We start from the raw sequence: 23,287 nt of genomic DNA on the forward strand, positions 1-23,287 counted from the left end.
AAATAAATAAGCATGTTATTGAAGTAAACGGTCGTATAAATATTGAAAATATTATACAAAATATCATTAATATAATTCCAGAAAGCGTTTAGCGCGCTTTATAAATTAAATAGTATAATTAGGGTGAATAGGTTAAACCGTATAATGAAAATAATTAACTATTCGTAGCCCTATTTAATGCGAATATAATTAAAGGTAGTAATAGTATTAAATTTAATAAAAGTTTTAACTTGGCAAATAGTATCAAGGGTCTCTTTAATTAATAGTAATAGGTAGCAGGACTTTAAGGTTATATTATTAATACCTTTATAATTAATATAAACGTAGACTCCGCTTCCAAGCTTCTTAATAAATAAAATTAAGGAAGAGGCCTCAAATTAGGACGGCCAAATAAACTTTTTAATTAAATTATTGTCAATCCATTTCTTAATAATATTTAATTCGTCGGGGTTAAACGGGTAGTTTCGAACTATTAATAAGGTAATTCCTAAGCGGAATTCGATCTTATAATTGTAGGACTATATTAAAAATAATATTTTGACGCCCTCCTATTTAAAAGTTTTAACGTAGTACCAATATTAAAAGGGGAATTTTATTTTAATTTATTCGTTAATCTTTAATAATTTTTTAACTTTTTCGTAAAACTTCATTATATTTTCGGATATAATTTTATTTAAAGATACGCTATCTATTATAAAATATTTGTTAATTACGGCCTCGCAATATAGGAAGTCCCCCTCTATCCCCGAAAACGGTACCGAATTAATAATTTTTATAGCACGGAGGGTTTTTTTATCCCTAATCCTAATTAAGCCGTTAATTTATTTATAGAAATTACTATCGAATAAATATTTATATTTCCTTCCTCCTTTTATTAGTACTTCTATTATTATTTCTTCGGATATTCTATTATTTATTCTTCTAAAGTTTAGGACGCCTCCTTTTCCTTCTATTTTAATTTAATCCTTTTTATTTATCTTCCTAATATCTTCTATTATTTAGGCCCTTATTGTATAAATGCTTTATAATTTATATTTTTCAATTAATTAATTGAAGGTCGCTACCGATAGTTTTTTAATATTATTAAGGTTAATAGGACTACGGGGTATATTATAAATACGGATTGGTATACGGTAGTTAGCGTTATTAGTACGGATATTTCTAATTACCTAGTAAAAAAATAGAGAAATGTAGGGGGCTTTAAAGCCAGATATAGTTAAAAATAATAAAGTTTACTTTAGTCCGCTAAGGGTTTTATTAATAGGTATAGTACTTAAACGGTTAATTATTCGGTATTTAAAGTAATTAAATTTCTAACGAATAATTTTCTTTATAATTATAAAAATAGAAATATAATATATAATATCGGTTTGGGGGCTGTATATATAATCGAATTTGGGTTCCCCTTCGAAGGTAGGCTCCGCTTCGTCCGGGACCTCTTTATAGAAAGCTTTCTTATAAATAGGAATTGGGTAAGTACCCGGTATATTAAATAAGGGAATAGTATAGTTACTTTTAAATTTTAGAGGGGTGCGGCGTATATAATTGGGGGCGCCTTTTAGGAAGTAACCTTTTAATTTATATATTAAAATAAATTATAGGGAATCATAAGGCTGAGAAATACTTATGGCGTAGTACACGAATTAAAGGTAGCTGAAAATAAATAAATTATTGTCCGTTAAATTATAAATTAATAAATCGATAACTTCGTAATAAAATTCCGCTTATATTATTAATTTACAAAGTAAATAATATTATTTTTAACTAGGCTTCTATCGGCGAAGTAGAAGATTTTTGGCGTTTTTAATTTATAATAAGGAAATTGATATTAGTAAATGAAATATTTATTAATAAAATTAAGAGTAGTATAACTATTATCGATTAGGGTAGAATAATATAATTTACGAAATCTGTTAAATAAATAAATAAAGAGATTTAATAAATTAGAGTATTTATAATAGCTATTTATTGAAGATTTATATATTTTGACTATATTTAACTATATAGGGATATTCCCCTTTTTTCTTCCTAATTCTATAGATTTGTACCTTTAATTATAATTTAATTTAAAAGTTATATATGTTTTTACTAACCGACGACGCTATTTTTATTACTTTAGATAGGGCTAATAAAATCGGGCTAATAAGTAAGGATCGGATAAGTAGGGGCTGGAGCGTTCTAATAATTTTAAGCGGCCGCGGGGGCTATACTTATAGTAATAATTTAATAACTTCTAACCGAATAATATTGATTATACTATTATTAGCTGTAATTATATTAACTTTATTAAGGAACGGCGTTATATCTTTTACCGTTGCTTCTATTATTTTTACTTCTTCCGCAATTTCTGCCTCTATTGCGGAACGGGCGGACTTCTTTCCTAAAATTAATATTAGTATAATACGTAACCGAGAAATAATTTTAACGACCGTAACGGGTATAAACCTTTATTCATATATAATAATCGAAAACTTTTTAGGAAATTATATTAAGTAAGGTAATATCGGTAATGGATATTTTATCGATATCGATATTTATAATAATACCGCTTTAATTAATAGGTTTATTTGTAGTAGAAGTAGAAACGGTCTTCGATTTATAGAAAGGGTTAATAAGATTATTATAATAAATACTATTTTTAAAGTTCTAAACGAGGCCCCGGGTAGTTTTAAATTACTTTATATAATTATTATCGGCGGGCTAGGGGTATTAGAAAATAAAAGCGGCCTAGACTTCCTTAATAATTTTATTACAAAAGTAATATATTTTTATAATATCGTCGAATTTATAACGATCGACGAATACAGTAAATTAGTCTTCGAAAATTTATTAGCGCATATCCTTAATTATTTTTAATTCGTCTAATTCGTAGCGAACGTAAATAATAAAGTCAACGTTTTTATACTTAGTATCGAACTCGGCGAAAAAATCTATCGTAATCTTCTATTTCCACTTAATATTATCGGTAAAATATTTGAAAATTATAGTTAAATCCTATTTAATAGCGGAGAAGGGCGTACCCTCCAAGGATTTAGTGATATATAAAATATACTTAACCTTAAACGTAAAGTAAGTGGCTTCATTAATCCAATATAATTTAATTTTTATATACTAAGCGTGGTAACGTTCTATATATTCTAAAAGAATATTGCCCTTAACGTTAAATGGTAGGACGTATAAATAGGATAATATTAACTAGCTACTACCGGTAGTTATAATCGATATATTAAAATCGTTAGGGGGGCCGGGGTTATTAGGAATTTAAATTAAGTTACAAATAAAATTGATAATATTAATTTATTTTAATTAATTGTAGAAATTATTAATAGTTTTAATATACTTTTCGTATTATTTTTAAAAAAATAATATTAATATTATTTTTAAAATCGGTGAATAATTACTTTAGAATAGCAATTTCTTTCTATAATTCGTTAACTTTAAATTTATATTAAATAATCATAGTAATTAAATTATTATTAAATCTAATAACTTCCTTTTAAGATTCTTTTAACTCTTTTTCAGCTCTTTAGGTATAATCAAGGGCCTTAATAATATTATTGTAAATTAAACGATGTAAGGCGATAATTACGTTATAGCAAATAAAGATAGTTGCGAGAGCGAAGGCGTATTTTATAATTAAAGTCGAGGGAAGGCCGGTAAAGGGATTATTATTAAAATTTATAAATACTTCTACGAAGTAATTATAAATTACTTGATTTATAGAGTTAGAGATTTAGAGAGTTCTAATTATAGTAATTATAATAAAATTATATATATTAATTAGGACGTCTGATATTAATTGTTAGATTAATTGTAACGGCGATAATCTCTTACAGTTACTATATAGAGGTAGGAGGGGGAGAGAGGATTAGATACTTAATTAAATAATTCCTAGTTTGAACTTAGTAATATTAGGGTCGAGTCTTGTATTTATCCTATTAATAAGGGCCTAAATTTTTAAGGTCGCGGTATATAATCGTAATTAATTAATTAATTTCTCCTTTAAGCGCGCGTAGTGTAATAGTTAAATATAATAAATTATTATAGGGCAAGGTGTTATTAGGTATAGGGTAAAATATACGTTGTTATACGGAGGAGAGAAAAGGAAGGTATGCGTAGAGGATTGGCTATATAAGCGAGAACCCTGGTAGGCTAGTCCGTATACGCGTATACGTGTAGCTGTACGTAATTGCTATGCTTTGGGTATAGCATATGAGGCACTTAGTGCTGTGCTAGAATGTTACAGGCTAGCCCTATAATAGCATTAAAATATAAAAACCAAATACATATTCTTCGGTAATATACTATAATAGCTTATCTTTAATTTAGAATAGTAATTTCGTACGATCCTACAATCGTAAGGTCTCGTTATACCTAATAATATTTATTATATACCTCTATATATTACTTTATTAATAACCTTGAACTAGCCTAACTTTAAAATTAGAATTTATTTTAACGAAAGTAATTAGCCTAGGTCTTTAATTTAATATATCGAATAAAGGAGTAAAATTAATAATAGTAGTAAGAATAAATAGTTCGATACAGGGTAGAATTACCAATTCATTTTCTCTCATTAAAGCTTATATTTCTAGAGTATTATCCGGTAATTCGTTAAATCTACCGGGGGCGCTTAAATTGGTTTGGTTATTCGTTAATAGTAATTATAATGACGTATCGGGGATAATATAATCTTTACTAACTTTGTAAATAACTTTAAAATTATATATATTAATAGTCTTCAACATTTTAATTAATCGTTTATTTAAAACGTTAGTAGCTATAGAATTCGTAATATTGACCTATCTGTAAAGGCTAACGATAGCGCTATAATTTGTAACAATATATATAGACGGAGACCTATACACGTTAATCTAATGCCTATATTTCTTTAATATTTAAACAAATCTGAAAACTTCTATTTCTATCGACTAATACCTTTTTTCGGCATCAAACAGGGTATAAAATAAGTAAATAATAGGTTTGATAGTTATATGAAGTAGAGGCTAAATCGGGTTTAATACGAATATAAATTTCAATACTACGTCTTTAACGTAATAGATTTAACCGCCAATTCCTTTAATAAAAATGTCGAACTTAATAAACAAGGGCCTATTATTAACGAAGAAATATAATACAATATATTTAAATAAGGCAACCTTAATTTTGTTAAATACATTTTCTTCTATTAGCGTAGGTTCGGTTAAAGCGATACCGGTAGACTATTGTTTAGTCCGTTTAAAATTAACTCTCTTATTATCTCATAGTAATATAGTTTTTTACTCTTCTAACAATTATATAATAATAGAATACTATAGAACGAATTACTTATTATAATTAACTATACTAATAAATCGTTCAAAATTATTAAAGGATTTTAGAAATTTAATTTTTACGATAGTAACTAAGCGTTCTTATATATTACTTATATTAAAAGCGTCTACTATTCTACTTAATCCTAATATATTAGGGAAACTGATAAATAATTTAAATAGGCCGATAGAAATATTATATTAACGTAATTTAAATAAAACCTATTTAAAATAAATAAAATAGTTGTTTAATATTTTAGAGGTAATAATTATATTATTAGAATAATAATCAACTACATTAATAATATCTAACAGAAGATCTATTTAATACTAAACGTAGGTATTAAAATTTTTATATCCTATAATAGCGTAATTAAAAGTATATTAACCTTTATAGGTCGTTATAATAAAAGCCCATTGATTCTAAAAATAAACACGCTATTTATAATAAAATAAAATAGTATTAAAGACGGTAATAAATTTCGCGGCATAATTTTACTTAGGATGTCATTCTATATTTTTATTAGATATACGTTGGGAAGGACTATACGATTTAAATTACGGATATTAACGACTATACGACCTTTCTTAGTACTATCGGGTATATCTTTCTATATAATGAATATAAGGAAGTTGAAAGGTATTTATAATATAATTTTAGTAATTTTACTATCCTATTCGAAGCGTTTAATAATATCGGTAATAATTTCTAAATTTATAGCTTTAAACGGATATACTTTATACTTTTTTGGGATATCGTTTTTCTAACTAGGCTATATTGCGACTTTTATTTATTAATTGTCTTTAATTATTATAAAACCCTTATTTTTAAATACGTCTTTGTAATAATACAAAAATATTTCGATCTGTTAATTTTTATTGGCCTCTAATGAAATCGTTATATTGTTATCTAATATACGGCTATCGGACTTATTTATCGTAATTAAAGGGGGCGGGGCGTTCTCTTCGGTTAATTAGTAAATTGTGAAAGCTATTGCGTCGGTTTAGAAATCTTCGTTAACCTCGCCGATATAAATAAAGGGATTAAAGCTACTAATATAATTAGCGGTCGTATTCTTCGTAATAGTAAATAAATAGTTCTTTAAATGAGAAAAGAAAATGTAATATAAATAATAATTTATTTATTAGGCCTAGGATATATAGTATATAATAAATTAAAATAGGAAATCCTAACCGTTATTGTAATAAATATAATAGAGAAAGTCTAACTGTACAGTGGTAATTCTCGCAACTTATAAGTAAAAGATATATAAAGTAGCTTCGAATTTTTATTATTTTTTCCTCTGTAAAATGCAACCCTGGCCGTACCCGTAGGCGCTCCTAGGGCAGCTTTATAAACTAATGTTATAAAGTTTAATAAAAAGTTGATTAAATTTATTTTCAAATGTAGAGGTGGGTAAAACTCCTACTTTAAGGAGGATGCTACTTAGGGTAGAAACGCTGAAAAATCAAATTAAAATCAATGATTACAACTATATTATTTTTATTTTTCTATACCCAAGTTTAACCAAGTTATACATAGTTAGAGTTTTCGAACCACCGTACAAATAGACATTCACCACCGTACAGTTAGACCTTCTCATATAATAATCGATAAGGAAGAGTATAATTATTTTAATTAGAATAACGACGTATTAAATATACTTAACTATTATATTAATAGTCCTTTAAGTAAATATAATATACGAATACCGTATAATAATATAATAATAAAGTCCTTAGATAACTTGATATTAAAGCCTTCAGACGTTAGATAATTAATACTAAATAATATATTAGCTATAAATTTATCGGCGAATATGATTTCTTATTAGAAATATGCAAACGCTAATTTAAATAAAGAAAATAACCCTATTTCAAAAAAATTTAATTTAACGGATCCTAATTTAATAGAATTCAATTTAATAGAATTTAGCTTAATAGGTTCCCGAATACCTTTAAAATATAGGTCTATAACGATAAAATTTAAAGAGGAATATATATTTGCGCCGATACTGCATACGACTATCGGGGCATGACGGCGTTAAATCTAAAAATAAAAGTAATATTTTTATAATTATAATTGATTTAGTAATATAATATTCGCGTTTATATTGTTATATATTATTTATTCGTTATCGATATTTAAGTTAAGAGTAATAGTAAAGCGTAAATAAATATATAATTTGGAGCTAAAACTAGCGCCGAATCGGGGTCGTAAAGCTAACGAATTTACAACCTCCGGTCGTTTTTTACTATCGAAAACTTTATAATAGATTTAAAGCGAAGTTAAATAATGGGTTAAGTATTTGCGCTTATAGTAGCGACGTTAGCGAAGCGAATATTCTTGCGTTTCTTAGTATTAAAGTATAGTCGACGTATATAAAAGTATTCAGTATAAATATACTCTATAAATTAGTTTTTACTTAGGAATTTACAATAGTAGAAGCGATATTTAAAATTTATTACTTATATTATAACGAAGTTTATAACGGTACTTTAATTGCTTAAATTAATTTAATTATTATTTACCTATTTAATATTTAAGGTAACTTATTAATTATTAAAGCTATCGTCGTTGTTACTATCTCTGTAATACGCGTCTTATTCTATATCGGCATCTTTAATTACAAGAGCGTAGTATACGGTTTTAGGAAGTGTGGGTAATCGCTTAATATTTAAATTTTAATAGCCTTTATTATTATTATTAAATACCAGCCTCTTTTAATACTATTATTATTATTATTATGGCAGTTAACTATATAGTTAGGTATTTCAATTAAAAGGTTTATTCGATTTATTATTTTAATACTATTATTTCGGAGTAGAAGACCTATTATTGCGACTATTACGAAATTATTATATTTAAACCTTATTATTTAGCGTAATTCTTCGTAGAACGCTCTCCTTTTGGTACAAATTAATTATAAACGCTTCTATCGTAGTCGACGGATTGGATTTAGAAAAGATAGTTTATATATTACCTTCTATTACTTTGAAGGTAGAAAAGATTTAGGCGAATATATTTCTACTAATTATTTTAACGTTGTAAATAATTATGTAAATGAAAATTTAAATATCCTTTCCGTCGTCGATATTCGTTAAAATAAATTTAGTTATTTAAGGATATTAATTTACGATAAAATAATTGGTCTTAAACCTCTCAATGAACTTTACGCATATAGTATTAATAGAGGCAATTTCGAATAATTATCGATTAACATTAGATAGGACGTAGTTATACTATAGAAAGGTATTGCCTTGGAAATATTACGTCTAGATTTCGCCAATTTAAACGTTAGAACGTGTACGGGCTAAGTAGTTAAAGCGGTCTATAAAGGCGTAAATATAAGAATATTTATTAGTATGCCTATTGGAGGAAATGCTGGTACTTAATTTATTACTAAATTTTAAATTAAAGAATTTAATATATTCTACTTTAAAGGGTCCGCTATTACTATTATATCTAATATGCTATAATACTATTATAATAGCGTCTATAGTATTAGCTTAGATATTATTAATAGTAGTTACATATAATGGGGACAGCACAGTTAATATAGGTGCTAGTCGTATAATTTAATTAAGGTTCTATAAAGAAGGAAAGTTCTATTTGAAAGGCGGCTCTACCGGAGATGTGAGGTTTTAATAGGGGTTATATAAGTATAACTACGGCGCCTTATAATAGCTTTGGTCGATAATTAGAGCGCTATAGCCCGGGCTTTAGCCCTATAATATTATCCCTCTCCTCCCTCCTCATACCCCTCTACGTATTCGCTCTTTCTATTTCGACCGACGAAGGTAGTAGGCAGCGGCGTACGTATATACATACCTTTAGAATTATATATAAAAATCCTTCTCCCGATTTCTTTTTCTTTTTTTTCTTTTTTACCTTTTTTCTTTCTAACCGTCGCTCAAATTACTAAAGTAAATATCACTATCCCCCATCTAATTATTCGCTTGCCTTTCTTAATTAAGGTAAATACTTTACTTAATTTCGTCCGAGCCGTCTCCATCCCTATCCCCCTCTCAATTATTTGAAAACGAGAGCCCGTTTTCGCTATTTTCGCGTAGCTCCTAATCCCCCTTCTAGGAAGCCGCTACCCGTTGTAAGCATATTAAAAACCCTGTTATTACCCTTAAAAAGCTTGAACTTATTAAATCTAAATATTTATTAATAAATCCTTTTTATTACTCTTACTTTAAAAAATTATTATTAATTTTATTTATTCTTTAAGCGGATTATCAACCTTCCGTAGTCCTATATATTTTGTATTTAAACGTCCTATACGAATACTATATTAAGCCTGGAAACCGGGCGTATATAACCTACCATAATAATAGTAAGCGGTATAATTAAGCTTTATCCTTAATTTAAAAGTTCGCTACGATTTAAGAAGCGGCGATTTTTAATAAAAAAAAGACGAAAGCTTTCGGGTACGTCTGTAGAATTGAAATAAATTAATACTATATTACCGAGCTATATAAAGATAGTACTATTTTTTTATAAATCTTTTCTATTTTATTTATTTTAATAAATTAAATTTTAATTAGTTGAAACTTTTAGATACGAATATAGCTATTTCTTTTCAGCCCTCGGTAACGCCGCCGCTACTCCTCCGACCCTTACCGTTCCTATTATTTTGGCCGTTCCTCCAACCCTTACCTTCCTTTCTAGGGAGCCTATTATAATAGAATTAGTAGCCCGCTTTAAATTATTCGAAAAGCGGTTAGAAGCTATAGAAATTAGGAATAATTAGAAGCGTAAAATACCGAAGAAGAATTAAAGAAATTTAAAATCGATATTTATTACCCTCCCTTTTTCTTCTTTTATTACCGTTTTTATTACTTCGTATATTCTATATTAAAATATTCGATTAATCTATCATTAATATCAATTAAACTACATTTCGCTTTAAAATAGTCTAAGGCTACTATATTAGCGAATTTTTCAACGGTTGCTAAAATTATTATACCTAATTAATTCAATTAGTTAAAATTATTCTATAACTTTTTTTAATTATATAATAGAAAATTTTATTTATGTAGTACTTTTACTTTCTATTTATTATGATAGTTAGCAGCTAAAAGTTAGTAGTAATTTAATTTAATAAAGGGTCCTTACGAGGCCTCCTAAATAAATTTATATAGAATTTATTAAAAGATTTTAATAAGAAATTGGAAAGCTTTATTATAAAAAGGTTAAAGATTTTAAATACTATACATTTTATATAGACCTAATCGAAGTTCTTCTTAGGGCGCGCTATAATAAAATTCTTAAAATTTAATTAAATTTTAGCCCCTACCTTAAAAATTTTAATTTATTGCGTCTTACGATTGGCGAAACATTCTTACTCTTATATAGAAGCTATTATAATTATTTCATATAAATCCGTAATTTATTATAATATTATTACGAAGTCTTTAGCTCTTACCTATAGGTTTTTGAAATTTATTTTTATTAAGGGAGTTATTAAAGCTATTAAGGATTGCGGATAATAGCCGTAAGTAGTAAAAAATGGAAATATACTAATAGAAGTACTAATTCGGCTATTAATCGCTAATTATATTATTAGGTACTAATAATCCTAATTATTTTGGGCGTAATTAACGAAAATTTTTGAAAAGGTTTATACTTCCTAGTTTATTTTTTCGGGGCTACCGTCGGTTTGGGGGTAAAAAGCGGTACTTAAGAGTTAATCGATACCTAATAAATCGTAAAAATACTTTTAAAATCGGTTAGTCTAATTAGTACCCCTATTATTAATAATAGATTATAGCTACTTATAATATTATACGAAGTATTTAAGGAAAGTTTCTACTATTATTTCTATTTCTATAGTAGGTATTAATTCTAGAATTACTAATTTATTAAACTTATTTTTAATAAAAAAGAGGTTCATATAGCCTGTTATAAGGGGGAAATTAGTAATAAAATTTATTTAACTATTTTTGAAGAATTGATTTAAAATGGGAAAAGGCTGTAATAGTCTTCTTTTCTAATTTTTTTAATATTTTACCTTATTATAAATATCGTAGTTAATTAAGAACCGACGGATATAAATACTTATTAACGGCCAATAGAAATCTTTATTTATAATATAGATAGTACCTTCTCTTCCTGGGTACTTAAGAACCTTCGAATTATATATTTTTTAAATAATACAGGTATAAAAAACGTTCCTTTTAGTGTGTTCTAAGAATATATATAAGGTTATAGCCTTAATAATAATAGAAATTTTTAGAATTTAGATATAGCCTCCATAATAGAATTTACCGAACCCGTTGATAATATACTCGCCGAATTAAACCTTTAAGCCCTACGCGGAAGTTAAAAGGGTTTTATCTTTATTAATAACAGCCTAGCGGATAATTTAATAGATTTCGTCTTCTTAAGAGACTTTTTCGAAAAATTATTATAAATCCAAACTTTTAAATACTTTTATACCCTCCCCTATTATAATAAAGGAAACGACTATATAAATATAATTTTTAAGAGCGGATTAGGGAATTAACTATATTTCTTTAACTTTTACGTCCTCTTCATTAAGGCAATCCTAATCTTAATAATATAGAGTATTAAGGACTATAGCGAATTTCCTTAAGCAGTAACAGATTTTAAAATTAAATTATAAGAGAAATTCGGCTTATTACACCTATTATTTAGAAAATTTCTACCTTTCTATAAAATATTGAAAATTATAATAATTAATAACAATAATAAACTTCTTATAACTTTTAAATTTTATAAACTACTCTTTTATATATTTAATAGTTGCGAATATTTCTTTATTGTAAATAGAGTAATTATATTCGGCGAGGTAAGTTTCTAGGAATAATAAATAATCGCTATTTTCTATTTATCCTTTTCTTAGGTAAAGATATTACTAAAGCTATACCTGCTATAATTTACTTCTAGAAAAGTAAGTAGATTAGAATTTTATTAAATAAGAATAGGGGCCTTAATAAACAATTTTTTTAATTTCTTAAAAGTTATATTATATTATTCAATCTATTTAAAAGGGACCCTTTTATTTATGAAGGCTATTAATAGTCCTATAACCGAAGAGAAGTTTTCAATAAATATTAATAATAATTAGTAAAATTAAAGAAATTTCGTACCCCTTTTTAAAACATAAGTACTTCTTATTTAATAATCGCTTTATTTTTCTTTAGGTCCGCCTAAATATTAATACTTATAATAATAATAAAACTTAAATATTGAACGTTTTTTGCCGCGAATTCGCATTTTTTAACGTCTAAATAGAATCTAACAATAACTATACATTTAACAATTTTACGTAACTTAATTAAATAATTTACTTTAGAATTTAATAAAGGAATTAGTATATTATTTATATATATTAAAGTAAAATTATCAAAATAATTCCGTAGAATATTATTAATATACTATTAAAACGTCGCTAATACTCTTAATAATCCGAAAAGTATAACTAACTATTTAAGTAATTTATATCGAATTTAAAATATTATTTTCCCTTCTTCTCATTTAATTATTAAGATTTTATAGAACGCTTATATAATATCTATTTTAGTAAATTATTTCACTTTAATAATAATTTTAAACGTTTCTTTAATTAAGGGTAATAAGTACCAATTTACTTTAATAATAATATTAAAAGCTCTATAATTATAATAGAACTAAAAACTTCCTCCCGGCTTCCTCATAAAGAAAATTAGTACAACGGCAATTAGATTACTAATATAAATAAAACCTTTATTCAAAAAACTTTTAAAGGTTTTTTTTAGTACTAAGAATTCCTCTCGTAATATATTATAAAAGTAACTATAGGGGAAAGGCAGCTCCTTACCGTTTTCGTTTTTCTTAAACTCAATTTTATAATCGACGCTTAGGCGGTTAGGATTAACCTTATCGGCCTCCTCTTACCTTTAAACGAATAAATAATTATATATCTTTATAAGGATTATCTTTCGTAGTTTTTTATTTATCATAACGACCTTAGGTTTAAGGGCCTTCTCAATATTTTATAAACTTATTACGAATATCGTTAACTCTATAGTTTACTAGCCGCTCTTTTTTTTAATTTTATTTATTATAGCTACGAACGTAATTGCTAAATAATATATTACTTCTCTAAATTCCTTAGCCTTTAAGGAAAAATTCTTCGGGGAATATCCTAAGTATAGGATTTAGCAACCGGCTACCCCGTATTAGAATCTATATTTATAAAGAATAAAGTAGGCTTTTATAACAATTAATTATGGTTTCCCTAAAATAATAGGGAATTTTAATTTAGAGATTACGTAAATATAAAGCATAGATTTATACCTATAAATATTTACCCTAAAATCAATAATCCTTTTAATCTCCGCCCCTTCTATTTTTATTAAAATTCTTTATACTTATTTCTTAAGTATAAGTATAATAAGAATTTTTAATTTTTTAATAATACCTTTACTAATTATAGTATAATATTAGTAACCTTCATTAATAAGGGTATAGAAACAATTTTTATTATTAATAACAATAAGTATTTTAATAATATTTATCTCTATAAGTCTCGGGAAGCTTTTAACTCCCGCTTCCTTATTTAATATTTTAGAATACTCCTTTATTCAACTTTATAAGGGAACTATTCTTTTTCCGATTTTTCAAAGGAAGAATACTTATTATTATTTTCTAATATAGGTTCTACCTTAGGTTTAATTTTAATAGATTTAATATTAATAGGAGAATATTATACTGGTTAATATATATAATTACTGACTATATATCCATTAATTCTTCAACGGAAATAAATATTTAAAGTATAATATTCATTTCTTTCGTCCTAGAAGACCTATTTAGTATATTTAATATCCTTATTATTAGGCTTGCTGTTTATTTTAATATAGCCTATTATAATATTACCGTTTATATTTTTAAGGTATTTAAAGGTAGGGGTAAGGTTGCGCTGGAAAAAGGAGCTCTAACGACGATTACTATATCCTTTATTACTATCCCCAATATTATAGAAGGTTTTACTAACTTTAAATTTCTATATAATATCTTTCAATTATTTAAAATAGAGGTTGTAAATTTCGGGTATACGGACTAAAATTAATTAATTATAGAGAGCGTTAAATATAGAAGTTTCTAATTAGCCTAATTTGGAATTATCTTCCTAAATAAGACTTTTAACTTTTATAAAATTCTTTTTAAATGTAAAGAGCAAATCTAATAGGAATTAATTCTCTCTCTATTATATAATACGTAAACGGGTTAAAGCTAATCTTCTTTCGTTTTTATTACTAAAAATTAATTCAAAGTAATTAAAGAAATCTTTAAGTTTATAAATATTGCTAATATTACTACAACGCTAAAAGATTTCTACTTTAATTATTTTATTAGCCGGGAAAGTATCTAATAATATTAATTAGCTTAATTTATCATTAATAATAATTCCTACCGATTTTTCTTCTTTATATATAAGGCGTAGTCAGGTAATATAAAAACTAAACGTAGAGGGAGTTCTATCCTATTTTAACTAACGGATATTCTTACGTTAAAAATTATAATAAGGAGCGGTTTCTTATACAATACCGACTACAACATTTGGGGTAATAATAATTATCGTAATAATTATATTAATATTAAAAGGGTTTTATTAATTTTAAATAATAAATTATATATTAAACGCTATTTTTATTATTTAAACAAATATGTCGTTAATAAATAGCGCCTTAACGAAATCTTTCTTTTTTTATACGAGGCATATAATTCCTCTCCTTATAATTTCTTTTTATTCTACGGTTATAATAGTTGTAGCAGCGGAAAACTTTATAGGAATTCTAATTACGGCTATTTAAGTAGGTAAGCCCTATTATTACTATTATAGCAGCTATTTATTTTATTCTATTAGGTCCATCTTAATAGAACTTAATATAACGGGGATAGTACGGTTAATATAAGTGCTAGTCGTATAATTTAATTGAAATTCTATAAAAAAGGAAAATTCTATTTAAGAAGCGGCTCTACCGGAGATACGAAGTTTTGATAGGGGCTATATAGGTATAGCTACGGCGCCTTATAATAGCTCTAGTCGATAACCAGAACGCCACAACCCGGGCCTTAGCCCTATAATATTACTTATATTTTATTCAATATTTCGGTAATAATAATTACTAGGGTATTAACCTCTAATATCTTATCCTTTAGTTCCTTTTCATCCTTTTTATCCGCTATATTACTTAAATCGCCGATTTTATTAATAACGTTTTTAAAGTCTCTAAACCCGTGAAATAAATACTATAATAGGATAGGTAAGACGAAGTCAAGTAGTAACAGGGGAGTAACGAATTTAAGTAGAGGTAAGAAACTGTTGTTAAATTAGGGGAATTTAAATTAGGGAGGATTGGTATTAAAGAATTTAATATTAAAGTAATTAAAATTAAGCAGTTCGATATATAAATTTACGTTAAGGATTTCGATATTAAAGTCGTCCTTGTAATCTAATAATTCGATATTAGAATTGCTAGCGGTATTAATAATGAAAGCGCTAGGAATTTATAGATTACTATTATATTTACCGCGGGGTCTAAATAAATTATAATAAAACTAGTAGAAAATATTTAAAATAAAGGCCGCTAAGATTTATTATAAAATTAAATCCGGTCGAAAGTAATTAAAGTTAAGACTTACTATTTTTCTATAACGTAAATAACGTGCTAATATATAAAAGTAATAAATACTTTAGAGATCTTAGAATATTAAATCTACGTTAAAAATATAGAATAATTTTTAATGAAGTACTGAAATCGTATTAAGGAGTTACGGCGATTTTTATTTATTTTGGTTGTAAATATGCATTTAACGTACCCTTTCCGCTAAAAATATTAAATTATTAGTAAATAATAAAATTAATCCTAATTAATATATAAATAATAAAGTTTAACGCAATATTAACGTAGAAGCCTAATATAATACTAAAGTAGAAATTTAATGTAATTATAAAGGTTAATGTAATTATAAAATTTAATGTAACTATAAAATTAATATGTATTGAAACTAGTTAATATAAATTTTTCGAAATTTATTAAGGAAAGTCTAGAATAACTTTTTATGTTAATATTAATTTAAGGGGTATAAGGACTTTTAAATTAATAGAATCGTATAATTGTAATCGTATTTATCTCCTACAATCTCCTTAATTATATTAATATCCTTATTGGAGTAAAGTTTAATAGCCTAATAATATTAATTATTGTAAAACCGAAGGAATTAATATACTTTTTTTTTAGTTAATATGTAAAAGAATTAATAGTATTAATTTATTCGATCATAAATTAGAAAATCGATAATATTAATTTACCCAATTTTAGCATTTCTAATAGTAATAAGGATATATATAGCTAGTCGAGGGAATTGAATGATAAAGTCGAAATAAAGGGTCGAAATAAGTAGTTAAAACAAGGAATCGAAATAAGTAGTCGAAGGGAGAGGAGAGGAGTAAGCTGGCCGAAGACTTTAATTGGTAGCAGCGGGGTAATTAATAATTTAATATTAATAGAGGTTCTAATTAGGGAAGATTAGTAGTTATTAACCGTTAACGACGTATTAAGGGGTATAAGGTATGTAATGTGGTATTATTAACGTTGGGAGAAACCAAGCTAGTAATTAGAAAAGTTAGCTTATAGCCTCAACTATAGTAGTAACGTCGTAATCAAGGACGGCTAAATTAATAGTATTAATAATGTGATTAGTTCTTTATCCCTAGTAATTAATATCGAATTATAAAGGGAGGCAATTAATGTAACCGAAATAGTAATCGCTTCGAAGAGAAGACGACCGCGGAGCGAAGGAGAAATAAATAATATTTAAGGGTAAACTAAGAGAATAATTAAGTTTAGAGGGAAGAGTAGAAGCTAGTAAGAGAAAAAAAGAAGATCCGCGTCCTTATATTCTTAGTGGCGTACCAAATTGTTAAGGAAAAGGCTTGTGTCAATTGAATTGATTGGTAGAAGAAGATGAAGATAAGAAGAAAAATTAGAACTTCTAGAAGCTTGGGGCGGCTAATTTTAAGTATATGGAATCCGTCCCTAACCATCCTTCTTATTAGGCTTTACCAGGTACCTGACTTCCTCGTGTACTTGGCTACCTTCTATTCTGAATAACCTCTTCCTTCTTGCCTTCGTGGGCTCCTTCTATATATATACTAATGCCTTCCTTCTAGAGGGCTATAAGCGGGGTAAGTGCTATGTGGCACGGGCCCGTCGGTCAGGGGTCGGTGCCGAGTCCTGATATACAGGGCAGGAGCAGCGGGACATCTGAAGTGTGTGGCTGACACTCACAGTTGAATGTGGCTTTAATTGAGAAACCAGTGGCTCGTGAAGCAAAGGTGCCTGTACGTACCCTTGGGCCAATTGCCTGCCGGGATACCAGCTCCTGGGCGCCCGGCAGCACCCCACAATCTTTCAGTGAGCGATCCGGCAATCAGCGCGCGACCTCGCCGACGTCCGCGCAAAAGATTCGAGATCTCGAAGCTCGTCGGCGACAATCCCTCCACAACCGTGCCTGTCCAGATCCCTCCGACCTCCCGCGACCCAATATGGTTCTCAAGCTCAGACTCGCCCGCTTTGGGCGCACCAATGCCCCCTTCTACAACATTGTCGTCGCCCACGCCAGGTACGGAATTTTCGATTGCGATACAACCAGGCAGACAGCCAGCTAACTCTTACTCCCTAGAACCGCGCGCAACAGCAAGCCTCTCGAGGTCATCGGCACATACGACCCCGTCCCCAAGAAGGACACCTACGACACCTCGGGGAAGCTGCACAAGGACATCAAGCTGGACGTCACGAGGGCGAAGTACTGGATAGGTGTGGGAGCTCAGCCGACCGAGACTGTTTGGAGGTTATTGTCCTATGTACGTTTTGTCTCTCCAAATCTTGCCAACCCGGACGTTTTTGCTGACATCGCAATCACCCACGAAACAGGTCGGCATCCTAGAGCCCAAGTACAAGAAGTCGCAACCGGTGCAGGAGCAAAAGACCAATGCTTGAGCGAGCAAGATACCGAGCGAGAACGCATCTTTCGATTCCATACCACCAGACAAACCCGGTTCTTCCACCCGTAATGCTCGCATACCGAATCATCTGACACCACCATTCAATTACACCATGTACCATAACCGGCATTTCTTTCAGGCGTTCTGTTCTTTGGGGTTTCTATACAAAACGGGATTGCTGCTGTACAATACCTAGCTCGACATAAATGAGGAGAAAAGCAACTGTACAACATCGAACATGAACTCGACTTTTTCGATCTCGGACAGCTGAATGTGGACGTGAAGGGAGCGTGGAGCGTGGGGCGTGGTCGCGTGGTCGAAGAGGCGGCGCTTTCGAAACGGAGAGGGGAGGGGAGGAGCACAGAGCAGGAGTGTGATGAGGTCGGTAGGTGGCTTGGAACGTTGCATGGATGGAGGACGACTTCATCAGCAGAGACAAAACGGAGGGCATCATGATTTTGTCCCCAGGGTCGATACATCTGCTGTGCCATGGTTCTTGGTTGGATACAAGGAGGCGGTTCGTGTTGGAATATCGTACGAATGCAACAGGCGAGAAACCGACACAATCCCCAACGCACATCCTAGGAATCCGAGCCGAATGCTAGTAGCTTCTCCCCGGGGAAGAACAATTGACCATAATGGCGTAGTCACGGAAGAGGCCGTAGCGTAGGAAAACGAACGAACAAGTTAGGATGGAGAAGCCGTGAACTGACCGAATTTACACCACACCACTACTTCCGAACAAGAGAAACTGAAGAGGAAAAAATGTCCCAATAGTCTCCGAAAGGCGTGCAAGATATCAAAGCAATAAAAACAAAAAGCCCGTTGTTCGAACCAAAAGGACAAAGCATGCCCAAGCAAGGGGATTATCACATTCACTCATAAAAAAAGAGGAAAGAGCCTTGAAACCCAGCCAAAAAGACTCGCTCTCAGTCCTTTCCACGAAATGCCAGCAAGCACGATGAATAAGTCATTGAACAAAAAGAATTTTGGGCAAAAAAATGAAGGAATGACGGGAATTGAGCCCGACGTGGGGGTCGAACCCACAACCTTGAGATTACGGAGGAACTCCTTAAGAGTCTCACGCTCTACCGATTGAGCTAGCCGGGCAAGCGGCTATCAATCATTCCTAATTGTTGAAAGTTGGCGTCCAGACATGTACTTATGTACTGCACGTTGATTGTTTTATGTGAGGAACATGTACCAAAACACCAACATCGATCCTTCGACCATCATAACCCTGAATGCATTCGTCATTGCATTTTAGTAGCACGAAATCTAACCCCCCAAAATTTTCCTTCTCTATTTTCTAGTGATGCTAAATGGTGTACCCAGTAAAAGTCAAACGTATTGCGACGTATCTGAGAAGAGAAGCAAAGAAATGGTCTCGTAAGTAGTAAAAGTTGAGCCGTAAAAGGCAGTCAATCATATCATCTCATCAATCAACGACGCGAGCTGGAATTGCCACCTCTTCAAATTCCCAGCATCCCACATCCCCCGTGTCATCACCCATCATCACCTGTATCCCCCGTTGTTCATATGCCCCTGGTTATGCCCATCATCACGGGTATCACCCCAATAACTATCCCTCCCCTCCGCAAATCCATTTTGACCCGGCAGACCAAAGTCAGGTACTTGACCAACGGCAGCCTGACCGTAACCAGCAACACCAGACTGTGTTCCAAGTCCGGGTGCTTGCTGACCGTACGCTCCGCCGAATGTGGAAGCCTGTGGGCTGCTGTAGCCCCCATTGTTATTATTATTGAAGTTGAAGCTCGCCGACTGCGGGCTCGCGAACCCCGGGGCAGTAGGACCGGCGGTAAAGCTTCTTTGGGGTTGCGGGTGGGCTAGTCCTACCCCGGGAGCGGGGCTGCCTACTCTGTTCATATCTCCGTACATGGAACCTTGAGGGTTAGGCGAGCCAGGGACCGGAGAGGTGAAGCTACGGTTGGGCGGGAACGACGGGCTCTGGGACTGGTTCTGGTACCCGCCAGTCACGTTGGGGATTGTGGGGGTCATGGCAGATGCCGCGAAGGAAGGGATGCTTGGAGCAGGCGAGGCGACGCGGTTCATGTTCATGTTGTTGTCGAAGGAGTTGAATTGTTGCTGTTGCTGGCCAGGAGCGGGAGCAGGGCTAGCGACACGGGGGGATAGAGAGAGGGAGGCGGCGGCGGCACCGGTAGCACCGAGAGCAGCACCAGCAGCGGCGCCAGCGCCAACTGCTGAGATCGGCTCGAATTGACCATTAGAGGAGGTGTTGTTCGGGCCATCGAGAGGCGGAGAAGGGGGAACACTGTAAGTTGTCGTAGTAGCCATACCGTCCTTCTTCATATCACCAGCATGATACTCTGCCGCCTGCTCCGTAAAACTATCGGGATCGATACCAGCCTTCTGCAACCGCTCAAGCTCGACGCGATCGCGCTCGTACTGGGCTTCAGCAAGAGCAGCCTGGCGCGCACCCCGTCGTCGCTGACGGATGCAGACGTACACGGCAGCCATGACGAGCAGCGCACCAGCGCCGGCGCAGCAGGCGTAAATGATGGTCTTGGTTGTGCTCGACATGCCGTTCCACTTGTCTGACATCGACTGCTTGGGCGGGGCTGTGATGATCTCCTTGATGGTGGAGTTACCCTCGACGATCTTGATGCTCTCCCAATCGCCGCTGCGGTCGCCGTAGACATACTCCTCGCCGTCGCTGTAGTCGGTAACTCGGACAGACTTGACATGCATGGTGTACGGGCCAGCATTATAATCGGTTTCACCACCAGCCCACTCCTTCGTACCGTTGGGCATTCTCGGGTCGCCGCCAGCCCAAATACCGAAGGACAAGCGCATGGGTGTCTGGGGGTAGTATTGAGTGTCGTTGGCTTTGTTGGCTTCAGCGGGAAGTAAAGTGCGGACCTTGTTGCCGTCAATGTAAAAGTCGAGGTAGTCCTGGGTCCAAATGGTGGTGTAATTGTGAAAGTCCTCCTGAGCGTTACCGGGAACGTCGTGCTTTCCGGGAATGGAGGACTCGATGACACCCTTGCCGTAAAAGTTGGTCTGCACGTTGTTGGGCTCGCCGCCGACAAACTCCCAGTCGATCTCGTCCAGGTCATCGGACAGGAACATGACGGAACTGACGATGCCTTGGCCTTGGGCAGCCTTCATCCAGATCTCGGTGCGGCCCCAGAAGAAGTAGAACTTGGAGCGCAGGGTGGGGGAGTCGCCCTGCTTGCTGATGGTGAAGGCGGCGCCATTGTCATTGTCGAAATCGACGGTGCCGACAGTAGTTTCCCAGGCCCAGGCTTTGGGAGTAGAGTTGAAGGCCCACGAGTAGTCCATGCCGAGGGCGGGATCGGCAGGACATGTCTTGTTGAGGGGTTGGCAGTCGGTGGTGACTTGGGCGAGGGCCGAGGAAGCCAGCAGCGCAATGGCTGAGGTGAGGTATCGCGGTAGAAGCATTGTGTCGTGGATCGTGGATCGTGGTATCGTGGGATTATGATTCGGTTGGTCGGGTAGGTAGGTAGGTAGGTAAATAAACGATTCGTGTAAATGGATTGGACTCAGAGTTGCATCTCTGGTGTATCGTAGTGATCGTAGTGTGTCGAAGGACTGGTGATCTCGAGCTCGCGAGATGGTGTATCGTGGTTGGGAGAGGCAGCAAGGTCAGGTCAACTGACGATTGCGCAAACGAATTGAGTGATCGTAGGATCGGTGGTAGGGCCAGGAGACACTGGCGATGGTTTGGTAAAGAGAGCGACGGTGTTTCGAGTACCGAATCAAGGCCGGTAGGTATCCGTAGAGGATTAACGACGACGAGGTCGGTCGATCTTGATAGATGATCCGGAAAGCGACGTTGGTGGCGCTGGGGATGGGCGGCTAATGCGATTGTGAAAGTGACAGTTGGCAACGGAAAAGAAGATGCGCGCAACCCAGACGGCCAACTCAACGAAACAAGAAAGGAAGGGATCCCACTGGGATTGGGACAGCCAGCAAGCGATTTGACGAGAAAAGAAGAAAAGAAGAGGAAAAGGGGAAGCCGAGAAAGACAAGACAACAAGTACAAGTAACTGTTAGAGGCCAGGGGATCCACTGGGCGTGCACGTGCCCAGTTGGGCTGGGATATGCGGGATTTATCTAGATGCCAGAGCTTCGAGTCTGCAGAGCCAGTCTTACACAGACACACAATCAAGCCACGTTGAACCCCATATCGATTATTACCTATAATATTAAAATTAAAAATCTTATTAATTCGACCGTTAAAACTATCGCTAATAACGATAACTGATTAAACGATTATTAATAATATTTATAACCAAAATTAATAGCGTTGCCTTCAACGGCCCTAAGGACTAGCCGGCCTAGGAAAATGCCTTCATTTCTGTAGCCTAAGACCTAGGTCTCTAAAAGTATATTGACTTAAATAACCGTATTCCCTAGCCAACCGAACTAATAAAACCCAATATTGCTAACTACTAAAAGGAAGTTCCCGCTAGAGAAACTAAAGAAATTAAAAAGGATAGGGAAATTACCCTATTTATTACCGTTAAATTATATAATTTTTATTATAAGCGCGATTACTATAACTATATAATTAAGAAGTTGGATTAGCGTATAAAGGATAAAACCTTCTTTAACTTACGTAATAAAAAAATTATATTAAATTGCTAAATATTTAAAACCGTTAGAAATAATTACTAGGAAACTAATTTTACTAAATGTATTAATTTATATAAATAGTACAATAATTTTAGTAAATTTACTACTTTTAATAACCCTAAAGTAAAGAAGTTCGCCCGGGTTAAATTTATTAATATTTTTAAACCTTTTAATAAAATTAACTGTAGTTAATATAATTAAACCTTTTATTAAGAGGCGGCTATAACCTTCTATATTATTAGAAGAATTATTAAAATAAATAAATTAAATTTATAATTCCTAGAATTCTATATAATTATGAAATCG

The 23,287-nt window shown here is 32.3% G+C and overlaps 2 protein-coding genes and 1 non-coding gene across 3 annotated transcripts; 1 reads left to right on the forward strand and 2 right to left on the reverse strand.

Annotated features, from left to right (window-relative positions):
- Nucleotides 1-17,756: 17,756 nt before the first annotated feature.
- B0H65DRAFT_341784 (ribosomal protein S16, mitochondrial) lies at nt 17,757-18,418 on the forward strand. Its single transcript, XM_062823660.1, has 3 exons — nt 17,757-17,958; nt 18,019-18,199; nt 18,270-18,418. Exons 1-3 carry the CDS (start codon nt 17,882-17,884, stop codon nt 18,333-18,335), a joined length of 324 nt encoding a protein of 107 aa, XP_062677263.1. The 5' UTR covers nt 17,757-17,881; the 3' UTR covers nt 18,336-18,418.
- Nucleotides 18,419-19,362: 944 nt separating this feature from the next.
- On the reverse strand, nt 19,363-19,450 carry B0H65DRAFT_t459. Its single transcript has one exon. It is a non-coding gene; the product is annotated as a tRNA-Lys (tRNA).
- Nucleotides 19,451-19,767: 317 nt separating this feature from the next.
- B0H65DRAFT_341787 (concanavalin A-like lectin/glucanase domain-containing protein) lies at nt 19,768-22,026 on the reverse strand. Its single transcript, XM_062823661.1, has one exon. It carries the CDS (start codon nt 21,782-21,784, stop codon nt 19,856-19,858), a length of 1,929 nt encoding a protein of 642 aa, XP_062677264.1. The 5' UTR covers nt 21,785-22,026; the 3' UTR covers nt 19,768-19,855.
- Between the last annotated feature and the right edge of the window lie 1,261 nt (nt 22,027-23,287).

This window comes from Neurospora tetraspora (genome assembly GCF_033439725.1).
Source record: "Neurospora tetraspora strain CBS 560.94 chromosome Unknown B0H65scaffold_9, whole genome shotgun sequence".
In the NCBI taxonomy this organism is placed as follows: domain Eukaryota; kingdom Fungi; phylum Ascomycota; class Sordariomycetes; order Sordariales; family Sordariaceae; genus Neurospora; species Neurospora tetraspora.

What these genes read in the sequence shown, in the direction of transcription:
- B0H65DRAFT_341784 (XM_062823660.1), top strand. Translation starts at nt 17,882, where the DNA reads ATGGTTCTCAAGCTCAGACTCGCCCGCTTTGGGCGCACCAATGCCCCC. An exon ending in ATTGTCGTCGCCCACGCCAG is followed by an intron (nt 17,959 to 18,018) that starts GTACGGAATTTT and finishes CTTACTCCCTAG; the next exon opens with AACCGCGCGCAACAGCAAGC. An exon ending in TTTGGAGGTTATTGTCCTAT is followed by an intron (nt 18,200 to 18,269) that starts GTACGTTTTGTC and finishes CCCACGAAACAG; the next exon opens with GTCGGCATCCTAGAGCCCAA.
- B0H65DRAFT_341787 (XM_062823661.1), bottom strand. Translation starts at nt 21,784, where the DNA reads ATGCTTCTACCGCGATACCTCACCTCAGCCATTGCGCTGCTGGCTTCC.